Source organism: Hemiscyllium ocellatum, chromosome 7 (genome assembly GCF_020745735.1).
Source record: "Hemiscyllium ocellatum isolate sHemOce1 chromosome 7, sHemOce1.pat.X.cur, whole genome shotgun sequence".
Classification (NCBI taxonomy): domain Eukaryota; kingdom Metazoa; phylum Chordata; class Chondrichthyes; order Orectolobiformes; family Hemiscylliidae; genus Hemiscyllium; species Hemiscyllium ocellatum.
This window is the reverse complement of record NC_083407.1, coordinates 104,717,159-104,740,623: the sequence shown is the minus strand read 5'-3', so window position 1 is coordinate 104,740,623 and position 23,465 is coordinate 104,717,159. Positions and strand designations below refer to the sequence as shown.

Genomic DNA, 23,465 nt, shown 5'->3' with positions numbered 1-23,465 from the left:
CCCCTGAGCAAGGAGGACATCTTTTAGGTTCCACAGAGAAAGTGCTTAAAACAGAAAATACCACTGTTACATCAATGGAAGAAATGAACCACATAGTGAGTGTCAAGGAGAAAGGGCATTCAATGCACTTGTGCCACGGAGCCTCTCCTTCTGCCAGGAATTTTTTGTTTTTCTTTGGGTGGGGAATGTGAACATGCACTTTGAAAACAGCCTATAGAGGAAAGACAAAGATTTCAAAAAAGTAAATTATAGCTTACATGGAAGCCATTTGGCCCAACTAGTCCACACTATCTTTAGATTTCAATCCTTTCTTCCATCTCTCTTCACCTACTGTTGTCAGTAATAGAATGTGGATGCAGAAAGAGTACCCCATCTGTGATGTGCTGTGAAGATTTTACTTCAAGGGGATCATACATCTGTCTGCTGTCATTTTGTTCTTGTCCGCTGGGTTATTACAGAAGCATGATCTGCAGCTTCTCCTGAGCATGGATGGTAATGCAGAGCTTGAAAAGGATCCTTCTCTTGATTTTGCAGAAATGACAGTGGCAAACATATGCACTATTTCTACACTGGGGTGCCTGTAACTGACAGGAGACATACAGCTCTACCACATTTTCACAGACTGTACTTGAAACTGAGGATTGCATAGCCACAATAGCTTTGTAAAATTTCAGTCCATCAGATCAGAAATGAACACTCCAAGTTACTAAATCTAATACATTTGCCTGTATCCCACAGGGTTGCACGTGGTGTTACTAGGTACACGGGCCCCAGTGTTTATCTAGCGCACTCAGTGTTACTGAGATACAACTGTCTTCAACAGTTTGAATTATTGCTAAAAAGTTTTTAAAAGTTCCAAATATTGCTAAAGAAGCATTTGTCTTGGGCAAATGCACAGATGCAACTGGAATACCATCTGAGGCACTGATGCAAGTGAAATTAACCTTGGAATTGTTCAGCTGGAATGTGTTTATGACTATTATGATCCTTATTCAATACGGATCACGCTATCAGCAGAGCCAACAGCCCATTCCAGATGCCTGCTCGTGAGCTGTTCTGGAGTGACATTGTTATTGAGTGGGTGGAAGAGGACCATCCCACAATGCCTCAGGGATCTCCTTCCTCTCCTCTCTCTACCTTCCCATTCCACCCTGCCCCCAACCAAATCCGGTCACCACTTCACCTCCCATCAGCTCTGGGATTGTTCTAACTCGACTAACACAGATGTTGCAGGATTCCTTTTGATAAAGGTAGAGTTATTTTATCTCAAGCGATCGAAGAAATGTATGCCCTGGGTCTCAGTAGCGCTTACTCTATTCAGCATTCTACGCCATGCATCACAGTATTTCAATAATGCGGATAAGTTTTTTTTGGTACTACCATGTCTGAATTGAGTTATACAATTACTTATTTACATAGATCTTGGAAAAAAAAAAGAGAACAAAAAACCACAAAAGGAAGTCGTTCCTTTGATGTTGTATTCAAAAGCGACGCGCAATGAGAAATGTATTCACTCTCAGGCACTAATTAGTCCTGTTTGTTACATGAATGGGAAGTCTCAGTACCTCACCAACAGGAAGACAGTCTACCTACAGTGAAGAGGCTGCAGAGTGTGCACTCCCTGTCCAGACCATACAGCCCTTTGTCATACTTCCCAGGGTCAGGGTTTGACTAATGCTAAAGAATAGAACATTCAATCAGACTAAAAAACAAGGGAGGGTGAACGTGGTAGGTTGGCGTTGGTGTTAGTGTGGATGGATGGGGTGGGGGAGGGGGGGATGGATAAGAAATTGGGACAAAGCTTTGTTCATTCAAAGCTTCATTTTGAAACACATTGGCTTCAAAAGAAACATGTTTTAACCTTATATCCTTCACGGTAACATCATGGGAGGGAGAGTTGCCTTTCTCCCATCCATATCCTTTTACAGCATTTCTTAAGGACTCACTGTCAAAGCAGTCTTAAGCAACCACATTAGTTTTTTTGCAGGGGGTTTGCAAAATCAGATGAGGGAGTAACAAGAAGGGACCGAAAATATTATGATGCCCACATATTAAAAGTTCCTCTATTAAGTGAGAAAGAAAAATTATGGAGATATATCAGCTTCATCCACATGTACTTTGTAGTTGCAATGAACTGCAACATTTCACATTCCAATCTGTTGAATTGTACTAGATACTTATTGCTTCAGCAAGTATTGTGGCATTTGCACTGGATTAAAGGTCTGCCTCTTACACATTGCACAGTTTTACTGGTCACTGGCACTTTCCAAGTACAGCGATCATACATCACATAATTCCAAACACTGAGACAGGAAGGCCTGCAGGTTTGGTTGACATCCTTATTTAACACCCCAATTCCCATAACAACTGTGCCTGCAGGAACCCCAGGGTGCTTCATGCACCTTGGGTAGCCACTTGTGGAAAGTGGTTCCGCACTTCTGAAAAATAAGCTTGCACATCTGCAGGGACGCAGCAGAGGATTGGGACTGACTGGAACACCCTACAGAGAGTCTGCGTGGATTTAATGGGCCAAATGGCCCTCTATACCATTGCTTTAGAGGTTGAAGTGTGGGAGCAGTCACTTCAGCGCAGACAGTACAAGAATCCTCTGGAAATATGGCATTCTCAAATTGACTTCAGCACGGAATAACAGTGAGGGTGAAAGCACATTGGGGAGCACAGTATGGAGCGCATTCACCACATTGTGAAGATATAGAAATGCAAGATTTTGCAATTATCACACCAATCCCACAGTGGCATTGTCTCTGGGACCAGGGCAAAGGACGTCAGTGAGAGAATGCAGACCATTTTGAGGTGGTAGGTGGTGATGAAAGCAGTCAGATGTCATGGTCCATATGGGAATTATCATTGGAAGGCAAAGAGTTGAGGTCTTAAAGTCAGGAACTAGGAACTCTTCAAAGTTGGACAGAGGCAAATGAGACTGTGGAATCATGGAACTGGTATGGCGCAGTTTATTGGGTCCATTGTGCTTGCACTGGGTTCTATTACCTAATGCCAATCTCCTGCCTTTTCCAGAGATCTCTGTGTACTATTGCTATCCAAATAATCACTGAATGCCCTCTTGAATCTGTCAATTGACCCTGCCATCACCACATTTCCTGGTAGTGCATTCGATATCCTGGCTGGGTGAAATAGATTTCATCATAGCACCCTTACTTCTTTTGTACATCACTTTAAATCTATGCCCTCTGGTTCTCTTTTCTTTCATGAGTGGGAGCAGTTTCTCCTTATTCATATAGTCCAGCTCACCTAGGAGCTGAAAATCTCTATCAAATCTCCTCAGAGCCTTCTCGTCTCCAAGAACAACAATTCCAGCTTCTTCAATCTACCCTCATGACTAATGTTTCCTATTCTGGTAACCATTCTTGTGAATCACTTCTGTGTGCTTTCCAAAGCATTCACATCTTTACTATAATAGGGTGACCACAACTGTACACAGCACTCAAGGGGAGGTTTAACAATATCTTAAACAAGTTCCACATCACCTCCTTGCTCTTGTACTTTAAGTCCCTATTCATGAAGCCAAGAACACTAGATATTTTCTAATCAACCTGTTCAGAGATGTTATTACAAACCTCCGGAGCTGATGGGCTTGAACCAAGGGCTTCTGGTTGAGAGGTTGGAACAGAACCATTGGTGGAGAAAGTGAGGACTGCAGATGCTGGAGATTAGAGCTGAAAATGTGTTGCTGGAAAAGTGCAGCAGGTCAGGCAGCATCGAAGGAACAGGACGTTTTGGGCGTAAGCCCTCCTTCAGGAAACATTGGTACAGAACCATTGGTACAGAGCTCACAAAACGGAGAGTACCATATGCTTTATTAACTGCTCACTCCACCTCTCCTGACACCTTCAATGATCTGTGCACACTTACACCTAGGTCCTGTACCCCACCGAGAGCCTGTCTGTGTGGAGTTTGCACATTCTCCCCGTGTCTGCGTGGGTTTCCTCCGGGTGCTCCGGTTTCCTCCCACAGTCCAAAGATGTGCAGGTCAGGTGAATTGGCCATGCTAAATTGCCCGTGGTGTTCGGTGTGTTAGTCAGGGGTAAATGTAGGGTAGGAGTTTGGGTGGGTTTCTCGTCGGAGGGGCGGTGTGGACTTGTTGGGCCGAAGGGCCTGTTTCCACACTGTAGAGAATCTAATCTAATCCGTATCCATTACTTTATATTGCCTTTCAATGTTCTTCTGACTAAAGCGCATCACTCCACTTCCCTGCATGAAAACCTCATGAGGGGCTTATGCCTGAAACATCAATTCTCCTGCTCCTCAGACGCTGCCTGGCCTGCTGTGCTTTGCCAGCACTACGTTCTCAACTCTGATCTCCAGCATCCGAAGTCCTCACTTTCTCCTATTGTTCCCTACAGGCCAAGATTGAAACATGAATATATATCAGGAGTAGTAAACGTTCCAATATCAACGGCTGGGGAAGCCCTGGCAAACTTTCCTCCAGGCCAAAAAACATCTATTGCCTATTGCACTCTGTTTACAATCACTTCGCCAATTTTGCATCCATGTGGTTGCTGACCTTATACCATGACCTATGACTTTCCACACAAGTCTGCCATGTGGCATGTTGTTAAAACCCTTCTGAAAATTCACCTACAACACATCAACCTGGTCCAATGCTATGAAAATCTTTTTCCCCTTGGCGTAAGAGTCAGTTATCGAGGGCACAGATTTAGAGGGGATGCGAGGAAAAGGAATTTCACCTAGATAGTGGTGGGAATCTGAAACTCATTGCCTGTAAGGTTTGGAGAGGCAGAAATCCACTAACATTTAAGGACTATTTAGATACACCTTGGCATGACAAGTATACAAGGATATACGCCCAAATACACGAACATTGGATTACATAGTTAGGTGGCTGTTTTTGACCGGCATAGACTCACCGGACCAAAAGAATTTTTTTCTGTGCTGCATACCGCCATGAGTCTAATGACAGGGCATGTGGGAATTACAGATGCAAGGTAGAAAATAGAGTCAAGAATAAGAAGCATACTATAGTTGCAAGGTGGTATTCTGAAGGTGGTATCTTCTTTAAAAAAAAGACCTGCCTTTAAAATGTAGCATGAGAGAACTGTTAATAAAATGTAAGCAAAAATACATGATTTTCATTGCAATAATTGGATAAGGGACTTCTATTTAACTGTTAATCTTGGAGTCGCACTTCAATGCTCCTAAAAGGACCCAAAGGCATTTGATTGGAGCAATACAGAAAAGCATTAGGAACATGGAATGTCTCATTCACTTCACAATACGGAACTATCAAACCAGAACAAACAGCTAAATACGTTGTTTAGCCAAGGCAGCAAAAGCCCTCAGGTATTGATGTTTGAAAGATACTCGGCAACAGCCTCTTACAAATTATTCTGGGAACTGAGCAACATTACAGTTTAGAGCACTCAGTGCTGCAGATATTGGACATCTAAAATTTTAAGAAGTGCTGGAGAACCTCAGCAAGTCATTCAGCATTTCCGGAGAAAAAAATATTTCATGTTTCAAATTCATTGAAACCAATTTCAATTATTTGTCTCAAAACATTTAACACTCACTCTCTCCACCGTACCCTCCCCACTCCAACGCACAGATGCTGACAGACCTGCTGAGTTTCTTTAACACTTTCTGTTTGTAATTTAGAGCACAGCCAATTAAGCTTTAGAGTTGGGGGTATGACTTCACACTAAACCAATGCAATGGAACATTCCCCAATCTACTGCCAGTAAGCATCTTCTGTAAAGCGCTGAAAGTGAGGACTGCAGATGCTGGAGATTAGAGACGAGTGTGTGGTGCTGGAAGGGCTGATGAATGGATTGTGCCCAAAACGTCGATTCTCCTGTTCCTCGGATGCTACCTGACATCTTCTGTATTGCCCCCAATTTTATGCTGGACGCATATGCACAGCAGGACACCGCTTTTAAAATTATTCTTCTGTTGAGTGTGCCAGTTCTCTTAGAGGTATAGTTTAATGGTTGCTGAAACCTTCTAGTATTTTGATTCATCTGGGCATATTCAATTGCGAGAATTAGGTGTTTGCCAAACTGTCCAAGTGTTACAGTCTAACTGTTCCCTCAGCCTTGCAACTCCAACCAGAAGGCAATGGTTAAAAGCAGGAAATTTAGTGGTGATGTCCTCCAGGGTAGACTAGTTCACGACCACTTAAGCTCAAGGTCAACTTGTGAAGAATGGCTGAGAGAATAGCTGGCTTCTAAAAGCCTGCATCCCAGCAAAATCACTGACTTCAGGAGAGGAAGGCAAAAATTAATTGCAGAGAATAATTGGGGAGAATTGCATTACACTTCCAACAGATTGAGCAAACTCACCAGAGAGAGATGGTCCTTCAGCCTAAAACAAAATGAAAGACTCTACAACTGCTTTGAGTGGGGCAGGAATACAGCACAAATTCAGTAGAATGTCACTGGGACTGAAAGGCCAACATTATGAGGACAGGTTGCACAAGTTTATATCCCCTTGACTGTGGAAGATTGAGGGGTGACCTAAGCAGACCTGCTGCTTTTAGATCAGTGTTAAGATTTATAAAAGAAATTGATGGAGTAGAAAGCACAATGTTTTTTCTCTACAAGGCAGTGCAACACAAGGAGGCAAAACCTTAACATTAGGGCAATGCAATTCAAAGCAGTGATGGGAGGAAGCAGTTCTTAATACAAAAGTAGGGGAAATCTGGAACGCAATCCTCTAAAATACTGGGTCTTGCATCAACTGAAAATTGATTTTTTGTTTTTATTCTGCTATGGGCATTGCCAGCTCAATTCGCATTTATTGCCCATCCCTAGTTATCCTCGAGAAGGGGATGATGAGCGGAGTTCTTGAACCATGCAGTTCTTCAGACTCACGTACTTCTACAGTGCCATTCGGGAGACAGTTCCAGGAGTTCAAGCTACAGAGATACAGTTCCAAGTCAGCATGGTATGTGACTTGGAGGGGAGCTGGAACGTGGTGCCCCTCAATGGGTTTGCTACCCTTGCCCTTCCAGATGGGAGGAGTCACATCTTTGAAAGGTGCTGTAGGAGCAGCCTTGGTGAGTTGCTGCAGTGTATCTTGCAGCTGGTACATTGTGTTACCCTGTGCATCAGGGCAGTGACTATTGAAGGTGGTGGATGGGGTACCGATCGAGTGGGCTCCTTTGTCCTGGATGGCATTGAGCTGCTCCCATCCAGGCAGGTGGAGACTATTCCATCACACTCCTGACTTGTTCCTGGTAGATGGCAATAGTGAGAAAGGCGAATTATTCCACCACAGTATCCCAAACCTCTGACTTGCTTTTATAGCCACAGGTCAATGGTAACTCCTGAATGTCAGCAGTGGGGGAATTTAGTGATGGCAATCCCAACATCAATATACCTTTTAGATGTCAGAGGAACAGTTCTCTTTTGGTGAAGATGCACATTGGCTGATACTTGTGCAGGTCATGTTGCAAATGTACAAGGAGAGTTTCAACATCTATGATGTTGTGAATGGTACTTAATATTGTGGAATCATCTGCAAATATCCTCACTTCTGACTTTATTTGGAGGGAAGGTCAACGATGAAGCGGGTAAAGATTGTTGGGCCTGGGGATATTACCCAAACTGAATTAGGGCTCCAGCAGGGCAGTGGTCGAGTCCCTACCCCCGAGTCAAGTGGCTGCAATTCATGCCGCAATAGCCTGAGACTGAGATGATTGGCCTCAACCAGCCATAATCCTCTTTAAATGTGCTACATATGACAAATTAGCAGAGAGCACACCCCGCCGCCTGATTCCTACTAACTTCAGTTTTGCTAAGATTTCTTGATGCCACCTGGAGCGTCAGAGTCTGAGGGGTGACCTTATAGAGGTTTACAAAATTATGAGGGGCATGGACAGCGTTAATATACAAGGTTTTTTCCCTGGATTGGGGGAGTCCAGAACTAGAAGGCATAGGTTTAGGGTGAGAGGGGAAAGATATAAAACAGACCTAAGAGGCAACTTTTTCACACAGAGGGTGGTACGTGTATGGAAGGAGCTGCCAGAGAATGTGGTGGAGGCTGGTACAATTACAACATTTAAAAGGCACCTGGATGGGTATATGAATAGGAAGGGTTTGGAGGGATATGGGCCGGATGCTGGCAAGTGGGACTAGATTGGATTGGGATAACTGGTCGTCATGGAGGGGGTGGGCCGAAAGGTCTGTTTCCATGCTGACTCTATGACTTAGTCAATTGTTGCATTGATGTCAAGGCAGTCACTCTCCCTTCATCTGTGGAACTAAGCGCTTTTGTCCATTGTTGGACCAAGGCTGTAAGAAGTAGCCATTGCTGAAAACAAACTTGGCATTAGCAAGGTTTTAATTGCTGAGGTATCATTTGATAGTACTGTAAATGACCCCTTCCATGACTTTATTTTCTGATGAATAAGAGTTGACAGGACAGTAATTGGCTGTGTTGGATTTGTCCTGTTTTTCATAGACAGGATAACCTTGGACAATTTTCCACCACGTTGTGTGGATACCAGTGTTGTTGCCACACAAGAGCAGACGGATTAGGGATGCAACTAGTTTTTTTGGTACACAAGTCTTCATAACTTATTGTCTTACATTGTCAGCACCCATAATCTTGAAGTGAACAACTGGGAGTTGAAGAATGTCATCTGTAATGCTGGGTATCTTGGGAAGAAGCTTAGAAGGATCATCAATATGGCAAATGCTCCAGCCTAACCTTTTGCAATGATGTACTAGGCTACCCTATCATTTGAGGGTAAGAATATTTATGTAGCCGTCCTCCTCCGGTTAGTTGTTTAATTGCTCACCTTCTTTCACAACTGGATGTAAAACTTAGATCTGATCCTTTGATTGTGGGACCACTTTGCTCTGAACTCTGTATGCGGCTTCTGCTGTTTTGCATGTAGGTAATTCTGTTCTGTAACTTCACCATGTTGACACCTCATTTTTTAGGCACACCTAGTACAAATCCTGCATGCCCTTCTGCACTCTTCACTGAACCAAGGGTTCGAGCCAACCATTCCGAAAAAGTGTCGCAGGACCTGAAAGGTTAACTCTGATTTCTCTCCACAGATACTGCCAAACCTGCTCGACTTTTCCAGTATTTTCTATTTTCGTTTCTGATTTCCAACATTTGCAGTTTTGTTTGGTCCCAAGATTGGTGATAGTAGAGTGGGCCAGAACATGAGATTATGACTGTGGCTGAATACAATTCTGCTGATGATACTGATGGCCCTCAGCACCTAACAGGTGCCCTACTTTGACGCGCTGGAGCCGTTCAGAATCTAATCAGAAATTAGTAACTTGCTAATGTGACACAAAATGACGTAGGATTGCCTCAGTGTGAATTCAGAACCAAATCTCCACAAGCACTGTGCTGTGGTTACAACTGTCAATAATGTCATCAAAAAAATCAGTCTGTAGCAGGTAGATAAGTGAGAATGAGATCAAGTACGTTTTTACTTTTTGTCAGTTCCCTCACTGCCTTCTGCAGGCCCAATACAACGACTCCGCTCTTTAGGATTTGGTCAGTGGTGCGCTATGAGTTAATCAGTGATTAACATTGAATTTCCTTACTCAGTACATTCTGTGCCTTTGACCTTCTCCATGCTTCCAAGAGATGCTCAACATGAAGGAGTACTGATGCATCAGCTGAAGGACCAGTACAGGACATTGCAGTATTCCAAAAGTGGCCTAACCATTCAGTTATGGTCTCCCTGCTTTTGGCAGGATGTTGCGAAACTTGAAAGGGCTCAGAAAACTTTTACAAGGATGTTGCCAGGGTTGGAGGATTTGAGCGTAGGAATAGGCTGAGGCTATTTTCCCTGGAGCATCAGAGGCTGAGGGATGACCTTATCGAAGTTTATAACATCATGACAGGCATGGGTAAGGTGAATAGGCAAGGTCTTTTCCCCACGGTGGGGGGAGTCCAAAACAACAGGGGATAAGCTTAAGGTGAGAGGAGCAAGATCTAAAAGAGCCCTGAGGGGCAACCTTTTCACGCAGAGGATGGTGCATGTATGGAATGAGCTGCCAGATGAAGTGGTGGAGGCTGGTACAATTACAACATTTAAAAGGCCTCTGGATGGGTATATGAATAGGAAGGGTTTACAGGGATACATGCCAAATGCTGGCAAATTGGACTAGATTAGTTGGGTCTGTTTCCCTGCTGCTGTACATCTCAATGACTGACTCTAGATAGTAATCAGCAAGTTTGCTTACTTAGGTTTTACCTAACACCATGAAACATCTTCTGGAGACAATTTCAAAGGCTCCCAAGGCAACTCCTGCCCAACACTGCACTGCCACCTCTGATTTGGAGGTGCCGGTGTTGGACTGGTAGACAAAGTTAAAAGCCACACAACACCAGGTTATAGTCCAACAGGTTTATTTGGAAGCATTAGCTTTCGGAGCTCCTTCATCAGGTGGTGGTGGTGGAGGCCACAATTGTAAGACACTGAATTCATAGCAAAAAAGCCTACAATGTGATGCAACTGAAATTATACATTGAAAAATACCTTGATTGTTTGTGGAGTCTTTCATCTGTTCGAATACCATGATTGTTTCACTTCTTTCATGTGTATGTCACAAAACTTTTTTTTAAAATGTTACATTCTCAGTTAACTATTACAGTATAATTTCAGTTACATCACAGTGCAGACTTTTGCTATGAATTCTGTGTATTACAATTGTGTGTCCTCCACAACCACCTGATGAAGGAGCGTCGCTCCGAAAGCTAGTGTGCTTCCAATTAAGCCTGTTGGACTATAACCTGGTGTTGTGAGATTTTTAACATTGCTACCTCTGATAACTGAACTGAGGTTGATCTATTCTTTTTTACATAGGAAATAAAAAGTAGGCTATTCAGCCCCTGAAGATTGCTATGGCATTTAACTTGATCATGGCAGAATGCCGATATCAACAGTATCTTCCTGCACCAGTGCCATATTCCATTGTATCTTTAATATGTAGCGAAGTATATACAGGGAATTCAAGGGCTACAGAACCAATGGAGTTAGGCAGCGGATCAGTGATTGTCTTATTAAATGATGGAACAGGTCCAAAGAACAAATGGCCACCCATTTCTATGAGTTACTTTAAACACACAGCATAAAAGTTAGTTAAAAGTAGCTCAGCAGCTTTAATCAGACCAGCCTGCCCAGTTCAGTAAACACAGATGTTACCTTAATGTGTATGCAGCTTGCAACCCCTCGATTCTCCTCCTCAGGTTCTGACAGCCCAATTCAACAGCTACATACACAAAATAAAAGCAACAAAACACACCGGCCCACATCCTGCCACTCTACATTTGTAATAGCATTTAAGCGTCAATCAATTAGCTGCCAGGGACAGGGCCCACACATCTTGTATTACAATTTAAATCGCTTTTACTAAATAAATAACACAGGCCCTGAGGTGCAGTGGCTGGGATTATATGTATTTAGAAAAACAAAAGCTTTGCCATCCATTGGCCTGGTCGGACCTTGCAGAGCAAGACAGGGTTATTACTGTAGCTTTAATGGTCTTTCTGGCACTTTCTTTTAATTTCCACACTGTCGCTGCCACTTTCTGGCCTCAATTTGTCAAGCTGAACAATGCAGGATTTGTTTGGTCAGTAAGGTCTCAATTAGACATGGCTTTTGGCGCATTATTCGCTATTCAGACAAGGACAATGGGAGTAATTACGGGAATCTGTGCCGAGGGGCTGAGGAATTTGCTGTTAAAAGAAAACTTGTTTTTTTTCCCCCCCTCCCCCTTTTCTCCCCAAACCTAAAAAACAGTCCCACACAATGTAACTGTGGCTGCCTCCTCACTTAATCCATTGACAAAAGCAACAGGGCTGCTCTTGTCAACTGCTGAGAGTTCAAGTGACAAATAGGCACGGGGTGTGCTGGGTGTATTCAGGTGATGACCTTGGGTCACCAGAGCTACGGTTACCTGACCACGTCCAGTCAGGTGTGTACGAAAGCACAGAATATGTAACCGACGCAAAAGGAAAATTAAGTAGCAGGCAAAAAGTCTCCGCTCTCATGAGCTTAAAGCTTCGGTGATTGATCGACTGGTTGGTTATAAATCATAATAAGTTCTTTGGTATGAGGTACAACTAACTGCACTGAAACTTGGTGCAGCTGACAGGCCCTGCATTAGTTAGTATCAAAGCAACAGTCAAAGTTCATAAATAACATAATTCCAATTTCACAATCAGCAAGGGGAGATTTCATTCCAAGGTCTATTCTGCTGATTAGTTTTTTTTTTGGTTGTGTTTTATGCTTCATAGTATTAAGGTTAATGCTGAGTAGGAGAAGCACTTTTGTTTCCTTCTACTTACATACTCCTTGCACTGAGGTGCCCAGACTCACTGTGGGATACGAGCAATTGTTGGAACTCTTGTTTTTAGTCAGAAGGCTATCCCCCTCTGCACATTCGGTGGTGCCACTTTTCTCGAATTGTTAAGGCCACTTCAGCTGGATTTTAAAAAGTTCCCACAGCATTACTGCAAAGAAAATTAAAGGAATACACCCTGATGCCCTGGTCAATATTCATTCGCCGAAAGCTAAATGGATTGGATTGGTTATATTCCTGTTTGTGGAGAATGCTGTGCACAATTTGGCATTACCTGCACTACACAGTGTGCACATTTGAAATGTACTTCATTGGTTGCAAGATGCATTATTAGTCCCCGCAGATTATAAACGATACGATGTGATGTCAGTGCAAAAACGTGCTCTTTTTGAAAAAATAACAGGAGGCAAGGCAGAATAGGAAGTAGCACTTATAAAGCTATTCAAAATGCAAAAGATTCCTCAGTCTGAAGATGCCCCATTCATTGTCCTGTTGACAAGGATATTCAATTTCGGAATAACATGTGCAGGATTCCCTCTGGTCTGTACCAATATGGAACTTTAAGCTCTGCCTCCCTAGAGCAGCCCCTGCTGTATCAGACTGGTATTGCTAACAGACACCATTCATCCTCTGGGTTGATATGAATCATAAACTGGACTTGTGGGTATCTTAAGCAGTAGCTCTGTAATCACTTGGAACTGCACAACCTTAGTTCACATTGGACCCTCACAATATTGACTTGCAATCTGTGCTAGGCTTGCATAATTGTCCCAAATATGAAACACCAGTATTCAATTGAGATGCACTAATTTTCACCTCACCAACTAAACTGATTTTAATCATCTTTGGTATTACAACTTCACAAATATTAGGGAGGAGCCCACAATAAGAGTCAGACTGCCCCATCACACCATCCCTCCACTCCAGAACAGAGGTTGACAGCCCCACTCAGGATGGACCTATGTGGAGTTAGGACCCTCAGGGCATGCCTATAACAGGAATCAGGACCCCCAGGGTGAGCCTACAATGGGATCAGGGCTGCAATGAGAGTTCACAATAGGGCTCTGACCACCCAGAACAAATTAACACAATTCAATAAATTATAGCCTAAAAATAGCCAAAATCATATCATTTAATTAAATAATAATACCAAGATTAAATTCGATGTGGATATTTGAGATCACACTGCTTCAACTTCACTCACTTCTCCAGAAGATCCTTGACTGAAAGGGATAAACAAACTGAAGTTTACTCTAACATTAAAACATACCCCAGTGACACAACCCCAGGAGGCATGTGAAATATTTGGCCAGGAAATGAAATGAATACAAATTTTGAGAAAGTTATTATGTAAGATTAACTTAAAGCAACTTCACTGGATCATTAACATTGGAATTTGTTGCAACTGTTGATGAGTGTGATGTGTGAAGTTACTAGGGTATTTTGGTTCTTAGTAACCTTTTCTTACGAAGGCCAAAAACAAACAGGACACAGGAGATAGCCTCTCAAGTCCATCATTGCCATGTTTCAACTGAAACAGACATCTAGACTATCCCAAATTCTTCACTGTCAGGACAGATTACCTGAAGGTGCTGGGACCGTAGCATGCGTCAAAACGTGGGAGAAGTGTATTCCCAAGGTGAGGCAGAAAGCAGACAGTTGGAGACACCATTGCTCCCTCTCTGTTGCGGGTAAGGTGTGAAGTACTGTTGGTGCTGCTGTATGTGGTACAGGTCTGGCCCATTCTCACAGTCTGCAGCACAACAGCAACCGAAGCCATTTTCTTTTTAATGTGGAGGTCAAAGATGGGCTGTTTCCGCAAGACACCATGTACAAACCCCCAGATTTTGGTGGGGAGATGAGGGTGACGGGGGGGGGGGGGGGGGGGGGTGGAATTTAACACTGATCTCATCCTGATGGCCACTTTTGTGTATGGCTACATCAGCCTATGCAGAGAGCCTCAGTACACAAATACTAAATGTCACTGTGTACGGAGGCTCTCCTTGTCCCCGGTTTCGTGAGGGTGTCTGCCCTCATTGCCGCTGAACACTCCAAGTAGTTGGACTGTTCTCTATCACCGATGCCTCATAGAAACACTTGCAAAGAAAAACACCCTTGATCCATCAGGCCGTAGTCAAAAACAACTGTTCACTCCTCTCCAGCACAAAAATAAGGTGGTCTGATTATGGCTAACATTGGATCTTGCACTATCCCTAATTTTCAAAGAAGGGGCCTGCAACTTGGCAAGGAAAAGCAACAGGCCTGTGGGTTGGGAGCTGTTCAGCAATCAGCAAAAGGGACTAAGGGCTTTAGTAAGAAATACAAGAGCAAGATTGCAGGGAATATGCAAACTGGTTGTAAAGCTTTGCTACGTACAAAAAGAGAAAAAAATAAAATTCAACAAATTTAAAATCCCTTACAGTCAGAAACAGGGCAAGTTTAAATGAGAAGACAGACCAATTAAAAGCATATTCTATGTTCACAAAGGAGGACGCACATAACCCCACAACGTAAAAAAAATAGACAGAAAACAGGGAATCGTAGGCATTTAGCTTGATATCGGTCATCGATAAATGCTAGAGTACATTATAAAAAATTAATACCAGAGCATTTGGGAAACAGTGACAGGATTGGACTGAGTCAACATGGATTAGCAAAAGGGAAATCAGCCTTAACAAATCTGAAATAACTCCACAGAGGCCAGTATCCCATTGCCAAGTCATCATTTATTTACATGTGCATAGTACTTGACACTAGTCTGGCTCCCTCAGAGCCACCGACACTCTTGTTTACTTCTATCAGCCAGGGCTCCCTGACTGGACCAGATTAACAGACCCAATCATAGAACTCATGTTCTGAGTCCAACTGGCAAACCTCATTACTATCACTACATCCCTCCATTCCCTCCTCCCACCCAAGTCCACTTGTTTATATTCACCGTACGGTTAATCTTCATATAAATTGTAAACCTATTAATTACCAACTCTCCAACCACTTAAGTCCAAACTGTCAGTACAAACCATGCATAGCAAGGGACTGAATACTAAGCCCTGCAGAACCTAATGGGAAACACTTCCAGTCACAAAAATACCATACTCCTCAGCCTGTTGTCACTGAGCCAATTTTGGATCCTACTTTGCAACTCAAGAGTTTTTAAATTTGATGAACAGCTCCCCCCCCCCCACCACCATGCCCTTTTTATTCCTTCTTTGTGCAATTAACACTGAAGTTTCCAAGTAGGTCTTCTCCAATATACATAATGGAAAACAAATAAAATAGTTTGATGAATTTGGGAAAAATAATTAGTGCCTTCAACCCCGGACTCATGTGGGGTTTGATGAGCGTTGGCATCAGGGACCTTCTCCTAGCATTCAGCACCTGTCAATTTTATTTAAAACCAAAAAGTGACCAACTAGTCAATCGCATTCCATGTCCAATTCCAAGCCAGCAGGTCAGGCTTCCTTCTCATTTAATGTTTGAGAATAGATTGAGTGTGTCTCAGTTCCACAACTGTTAATTATTGATCCTTCCAGATTAAAACTGAATGAGGTTGAGTACCAGTTACCCCAAGGGAAACTTCAAGGAGAAATGATTTGACTGGTCTTCTGTTCCTCTACCCAAGTCAGATAACCAATTTGCACGCTTGGACTGCTCTTGATTTTCCCTATCTGGATAAAGTTTATCATTACCGAGCAGATTTAGGAGGATGAGGAGTTTTGATTTTCCTGCTCCTCGGATGCTGCCTGACGTGCTGTGCTTTTCCAGCACCACTCCAACCTTGACACTGATCTCCAGCATCTGCAATCCTCACTTTCACCCAGATTTAGGGAGGATGATTTGCAGACTGGAAAACTTTAGCTAGGAGGAAAAATTGGATAGGTCAGGGCTGTTTTCTTAATAATAAAAAAGAAGAGTTGTGGCAGGGAAGACTTAATAGAAGTGAGAGAAAAACTCCAAAAGATCTGCATACAATGGATAGGAAGGTCATATTTCCTTTAGTTGAGGGAGCCATAACTGGTGCACAGATATAGAAAAGGCAAACAGGGGTTTAGAGGGGATTCAAGGGAAAATCCCTTCACTCAGAGAGACGGAATCAGAAACTCATTGTCTTCAAGAGTGGTAAAGTCAGGAACCTTCATAGGATTCAGAAAGTCCCTGGGATATGCACTGGAAACTCCCTGTTTGGCAAGGTCACAGATTAGGAATTGCAAATTGGAATTAGGGACAAATGTGGACATGATAGAATAAATGACATGTAAATTCCTGCAATCTCTTAATTCAGACGAGTAATTTTTCAGATATTTCATGTTAATATTTCTAATTATTCAGTCTGGTCACATTAGAAAATTTAATGCAAGCAAGTCAATCTGTGGTCAGGCTGTTGGTATATCAATACACCTGCTAGCACCTGTGGGGCATGTGATCACATCCATATGCAAATGTAATCTTGCCCATGTACATGGCTGTATCCAGCAATCTGCACCAAGCAACTCTTTTTCAGTACACTCTGCAGTGCTTTCATGCCCTTCCTAAACAATGGTGCTGAGAAAATTCCACAATATTCTGGCTGAGCTTGGAGTGATGTTAATAAAGTTTCATCATATCTTTGCTTTTAGGCTCTAAGGCCTTATTGGTAAAACCTAGGGCCACAGATGTGAAATTGTTTTACTATTATTATAATCCTCTGGTCAGACCTTGTTTAGAATTACAGTCAGTCAGTCGTGGCACTCAAGCTCAGGAAGGATATACCGAACTTGAATTGGGTTCAGTCCAGATCACCAGAACGATACTGGGGCTAAGGGAGTTAAATTATCAGAAGAGGTTGCAAAGGCAAATACAGATGATCAAAGGGTGTTCGAATTGAATGTTAAGGATGATTAAAAGGATTTGACGGGCCATAACAACAGAAACAGTTTCCTTTAATGGGGGGAATTCAGAACTGCAAGGCATAACCTTGAAAATAGAAACCATTTGTTTAGTGGCGATATTACTGAGCATTTCTTTTCCACCCAAGGTTGTGGGGAAATTGAGAAATTGCACTTTCAAGAGGTTGGGGGGTTTCTTTCATGAGATATGGATGTCATTCCCCAGTCTTTCTTACTTTCTTAACAGTCGCACTGTCAGGTGCCTCCATCAGATCATTTGCTACCTGCATCCCACCCTCCTCAGTGAGGTTCTATGGGGTGGGGGGCGAGGAGGAGGAGGAAGAAGGAAGAAAGCTTTCCCTGGGATTGAGCTCCTATCACTTTTTGTTTTAAGTTAGTAAAAGGATGTAAACATTCACCTGCACACCTGAAGCTCTGAGCTGTGAGCCCCTTCTCCACTGCAATCACCGTCAGGAGGCTGAGAAAGCTGCTGGTCACAGAGTAGCGCTTATTCCTCTTTGTGCCCACACCGCTGGAGTCCGTGCCTTTGGTCTTCTGACCACTGGCTGAGAAGCACTCGGAGGTGTCAGCCACCTGCTTGGAGTTGACCACAGCTTTGATCGCCCCCAACCACTCCTGAGTCTCTTGTTGGCTGTCGGCCATGAGAACGAGAACCTCTTCAGGAAAAGACACCTTGAAGCGAAGTGCAGACGCCACCGTTGCCTCAAACTGAACGTCAACACTTCCGTTAATCCTGTAAGATTCCAAGGGTTCCTCTTGTAGGTTATTAGTTCGAAAGTACTTGAGTTGACTTTGGCTAAGGACAAAAGTGTAAGAGTTCCACTTGTTCTGAGGCATCAGCATGTGAAGCACCCCAATCCGTAGGGTACCTTTTGTCCGCAATTGGACAGCAGTAGGCTGGATGGTTTTTACTTGATAAGTCCCAGGATGCCAGTCTGTTGGTGGTGGGGTCCTGCTTGGCAGACTCAAGGGTTGCTGCAGGCCGAGGGCGAGTGTTTGTGCCAGGAGGTCCTGCCTCCAGTCTTCAGCCTCCTGCTGGGAACGTGCTTGCAATTGCAGCTGAGCGCCGTTGGAGAAGAGAACCTCCAGGACATGGTCACCATGGTTGTTCGACACGGTAATACTTTGGCAGTGGCTCAGGTAGTACACGTTACAGAGGTGGCAGTCATCTTCAGTCCCCACGCTGTACAGACACAGCTCACGGGGACAAAGCTCAACATAACACTCCTTCCACGGGCTGGCATGATCCTGCCTTCTGGCCAGGCTTCCCTTCTTTATGACATCTCGGCCCAACAGCTGAGGATCTGCAGGATGGGACAGAGAAAGATTTGTACCTTGCTCATCCAGGTCTTTGTCAATTCCTGATTCAAACTATTTTAATGCACAAGTCAGTCTTCCCATCTTCCACCCATGCAAACCTGGCACTTACCCAAAACATTTACTGTTCAGATTCTAACTTGCACAAAGTTCCATTCACCTATCACCCATCCTCATTGATCTATACTGGCTCCCAGTCTAGTCCCGTCTTGAATTCAATATTTCCACTCCTGTTTTTAAAATCCCCTTGTAGCTTCACTCCTGTAAACAGACCCACAACTCTCAGCAATCTGTGCACTCGTTGAGTTTCTGACATCCTATGTATTCCCAGTAAACATCAGCTCTTAACTCATTATCATATTGTTAGGCTGCATGAGCCACACATTCTGGAAATCCCTCCCTAAACTCTTCTTTTTAAAATAAATCACTCCCTAAAACCTACCTTTGGCCAACATTAGATTACCTTATGTCTTTTTCTGCAACTGCAGATCAAAGTATGGCAAAGTACCTCAAGGACTTTTTAATATATCTTAAAGGTTCTTTGTATATTCTGGACACTAAAAAACATACAAATTTGATGTAGTTTTCACAAATTGCACCGACTACTGAGTTATTGGACAGCAATAGTGTTTTTTTCAGAAGCATATCTTATATCCATGAAATTGGAGGAAAACCTTCATGCAGTTCACAACAGCAGCTTGTTTGTCACTGCATTATTCTACGTTTAGCACTCAATTCCAAAACATGCACTTTCTGGACTTTGTTGTAACATTTTCATTCCTTCTGTAACTATGGTCCTTCAAGAAATGTTCATCAACCATCAAACTAAAGGGCAGTTTTATATAGCAAGTTACTGATCCCAGGCAACTAAGTCAAAATTGTTCTAAATTTATTTACTTGAAGATAAAAATGACAATCAAGTGAGAAAAGACAACTTTCCCCAAATTTGAGCATAATTCAAGCTCTTGTCTGAGCCAAAGATCAAAACTCACCAATTTAATTTTCACACTGCTCTCTTCCCCCCCACCCCCTCTCTCACCTGCTCCAACACCTGAAAGATATATGGTTTTCTCTGGGTGCTCCAGTTTCCTCCTACAGTCCAAAGATGTGCGGGTCAGGTGAATTGGCCATGCTAAATTGCCCGTAGTGTTAGGCAAGGGGTAAATGTAGGGGTATGGGTGGGTTGCGCTTCGGTGGGTCGCGCTTCGGTGGGTCGGTGTGGACTTGTTGGGCCGAAGGGCCTGTTTCCACTCTAAGTAATCTAATCTACCTATTTTGTTTGCTCCTCTCCTGACAATGGTGAGACTCAGTAACTCCCTCAGAGCCAAAAGGCTGTGGATTCAATTCTTAATCCAGACATTGGAACAGAAAATGAGCTAACACTTGTCAGAAGTGTCATCTTTCAGAAGAAATCTGAAAGTAAGTCCCTAATTTTCCTTTCAGGAGGACACAAGACACTCCATAAAATTCTGAAGAGCAAGGGAGATTCCCTGCGTCTTGTAACATTCATTTTGCAGCATACAGCATTTAGTATCAGACTGCCTGGTCCGTTTTCTCATTGCTATTCTTGGACTGGCAAATTGCATTTCAGCAGCTAAACAGTGACCACACTTGAAAAGGTTTTTGGGATTTCTTTTAAAAAAAAAGAGGTTTGATCGGTAGACTGGAAGATGTTTCCACCTTTGGCAGAACCGATACAAACGTGCAGTTTTGTAAGTAAGAGGTAGTTCTAATAATTGTTTTCCATCAAAAGGAACTTGCAACTACATGGAGTAGTTGAAGTGAACAATGAGGAAGCTAGAGAACAATGAGGGACACAGGGCATATAGTTAAGGTTAGAAGATCTAGATGTGAATCACTCATGTTGCATACAAGTGCTAGCAAAGACTTAACCTGTTCCTATGATGTGGAGATGCCAGTGTTGGACTGGGGTGGACAAAGTTAAAAATCACAACACCAAGTTATAGTCCAACAGATTTAATTGGAAACAGACTAGCTTTTGGAGCATCACTCCTTCATCCTCTACAACCACCTGAAGAAGGAGCAGCGCTCCGAAAGCTAGCGTGCTTCCAATTAAACCTGTTGGACTATAACCTGGTGTTGTGAGATTTTTAATTTTGTTCTTTTTATGTACATATGCAATGGAGAGATTGTGAAAGTCACTGTATAAATGCAAATTTTTTTTGAGTGCTGACTTGGATCAGTCTGCCTTTAGTACTTTGCCTAGTAATCATTCTTCACAGTCAAGACAGAGAGTGCTGGCTTTGCCAGTAGGGTGTTTCTGAATTTACAGACAAGAGCACCAGAAGCCTCGAGTTCTGTGAACATGCTGCGTGATTCTTTTCTCATCTGTATTGTTCAGTTCGCGACAGGATGCTTACAACAAGGTTGTCCAACCAGCAGTAGGTTAATGAGTAGTGATTGTTTAACAGATTAGCAAACCAGAAAAAGGAAATGGGTGAAGGGTTGACAGTGATAGGCAAGGCACTGACAAACCACAACCCACAGTAATTCCCTTCTTACCAAGAAAACAGTCTGTGCGGTTGGGATGGGTGATACCAGCCAGCGTGATGGCAAGACATTACCCAAGTGTTTGATTAAAGCGGAGCAGTTCAAATTGACAGCTCACTACCATCTTCTCAACAGTAACTCGGGATGAACAATAAATGCCAGCCTTGACAGCAACACTCAAACCCCAGTAATGACCTTAAAAAAAAAAGTTGCAATCAAACATTGCTCAATATCCAGCCATGGGGCAAGGAACAGCCACCAGGATTGGAGAAGTCCAGCAGGAGCTATTCCTTCAGAATTCAGTGGTACTATCCCTTTCAGAGCTTGGGCTGAGATTAGGCTAAATTGGACACTGAGCAGAGGAACTTCTATATCCTAGTTTCAGCACCATACTGGGTAGTGCCTCCATATTCAAGGCAGCTCTCAAGTTTGGTAACACGTCAGTTTTCAAAAGATATGAGATATAGTGTCACCTGGATGTATTTGCGGAGTCAGAATACAGCTTTGAAAAAAAAAGTAAATACCCATTAGAATTCTGCAAGAAGAACTGGTTTTGGAGTGAAAAATGACATGTACAATTGGTTTGATGTTGGAATTCTTCATGCTACAATTCTTTCACAAATCCTTCAACGTGTTAGCATTGAAACCTGAAAGCGAAACAAGCAGTGAAGCATGCCTGCAAACCCAATGCTGCTAACGTAAAGTAGAAACAGAGAAGTCAGAAAAAGCTTAACAGGTTAAACGGTATCTGGGAAGAGAGCCATTTGGAAATCATAGCTCTGATTGAAGGTTACACATCTGAAACTCTATTCAGATGCTGCCTAACCTGCACAGCTTTTCCTATAGCTTCTGTTTTTGTTTTATAGTTCCAGCACCTAAGTTCTGCTGCTATTTTATACGTGGTTTGGGGTGGGGAGGGGGGTCCCTGTGTGTGCGCGCACGCGTGTGCACCCATGTCTTTAGCAGCTGACCTACATTGGCTGCTTAAAGTCTGCATTGTTCATCAATTTCAGTCACTGATCCCCAACATATCTTCACATGGCTCAGTATATTTTAAAAAAACACTCAGATGAAGAGGCCTCGAAACGTTTACGGTGTTAAAAGAATCTATAGAATGACAAGCTACTTTTGCCTCAGAAGCTAACTTCCCATTTTTGCAACGATTTAATTTTTTTTTAAAAAATGAAGACACTAAGGCTCTGCAATTAGCAAAACCAAAACCAAAAACATACTCTTTGCCTGAGGGAGATCTGCACCACCTTCTATTGTGCAAGAAAAAGCCTCATTCAGGCCTGGGATTTTTCTACTTCCATAAAATGCTATTTTTATTTTCTCTCCACTCCTGTCACTTATGGGGAACAAAAGCTAGAAAAAGAGCGCTTCTCAATTAAAGTGGTACAGACCGCATTAGGATTAGGAGGTTGCATTCAGTCGTGCTGGTTCATCGCCAACGAGACAGACTAGATTAGATTCCCTACAGTGTGGAAACAGGCCCTGTGGCCCAGCAAGTCCACACTGACCCTCCAAAGAGTAACCCACCAGACCCATTCCCCTACTCTATAATTTACTCTGACTAATGCACCTAACATTGTGGGCAATTTAGCATGCACATCTTTAGATTGTAGGAGGAAACCAGAGCACCTGGAGGAAACCCACGCAGACACAGGGGGAAATGTGCAAACTCCACACAGATAGCCACCCAAGGTGGGAATTGGGAATTGAACCCAAGTCCTGGTGCTATGAGGCAGCAGTGCTAACCACTAAGCCACCGTGCCGCCCCAACCTCAAGACCCCATCTCCTTCCATCACTTTTCCCCCCAACTACATGACATTAAAAGAACAAAACAAATTTGAAAAAGACATGGAAAGCCAGCGAACAAGATACAAGAGACAAAACTGCAGCAGAAAAAGACCGGTCCTATCATAACGACTACTATAAATGATTCATGATGGCAGAAGCATCAAGCCCACATTTCCCTCCTACAGCTCCACCTCTCCCAGAACTGCACAGCCAGGTATTTTCCTGGGGAGAAAATGAGAGAGAAAAAGCAACCCAGGGCCGATCAAATATACTCTAGAAAATTCCTTTACAATCCAGTCAAGACAACTGAAATCAGTCCAAGAGATCATGTGTACCACTGTACAGTAATCAATGAATGGGCCCCATTCGATAACAGCATTAGATCATAGCTTGACAATTCCACATTGAAATCTTTGGTTTATATTCTCTGGTTGGATAAGGAAATGAAGGGATATAGCAGAAAAATGGGTAGATAGAGTTAAGATGCTGATCCCATATATGTATTTGGATGCAAAGTGTGTACCTTTGCCAATAGATCAATATCAGATGTCAAAAGGAGTTGGAAAAATATTTAATGATCACAGGGAACAGGATGACGTCCCGTCAAACTTCAGC

General features: G+C 43.0%; 1 protein-coding gene across 2 annotated transcripts in view; it reads right to left on the bottom strand.

The window, feature by feature from the left end:
* Positions 1–23,465, bottom strand: part of plekhm3 (pleckstrin homology domain containing, family M, member 3) — a 183,665-nt gene that overhangs the window by 65,817 nt on the left and 94,383 nt on the right. For both annotated transcript variants that reach the window (XM_060827616.1, XM_060827615.1), the window contains exon 3: positions 17,620–18,525. In XM_060827616.1, the coding sequence (XP_060683599.1) occupies positions 17,620–18,525 (906 nt within the window). The remainder of the gene's footprint in view (positions 1–17,619; positions 18,526–23,465) is intronic.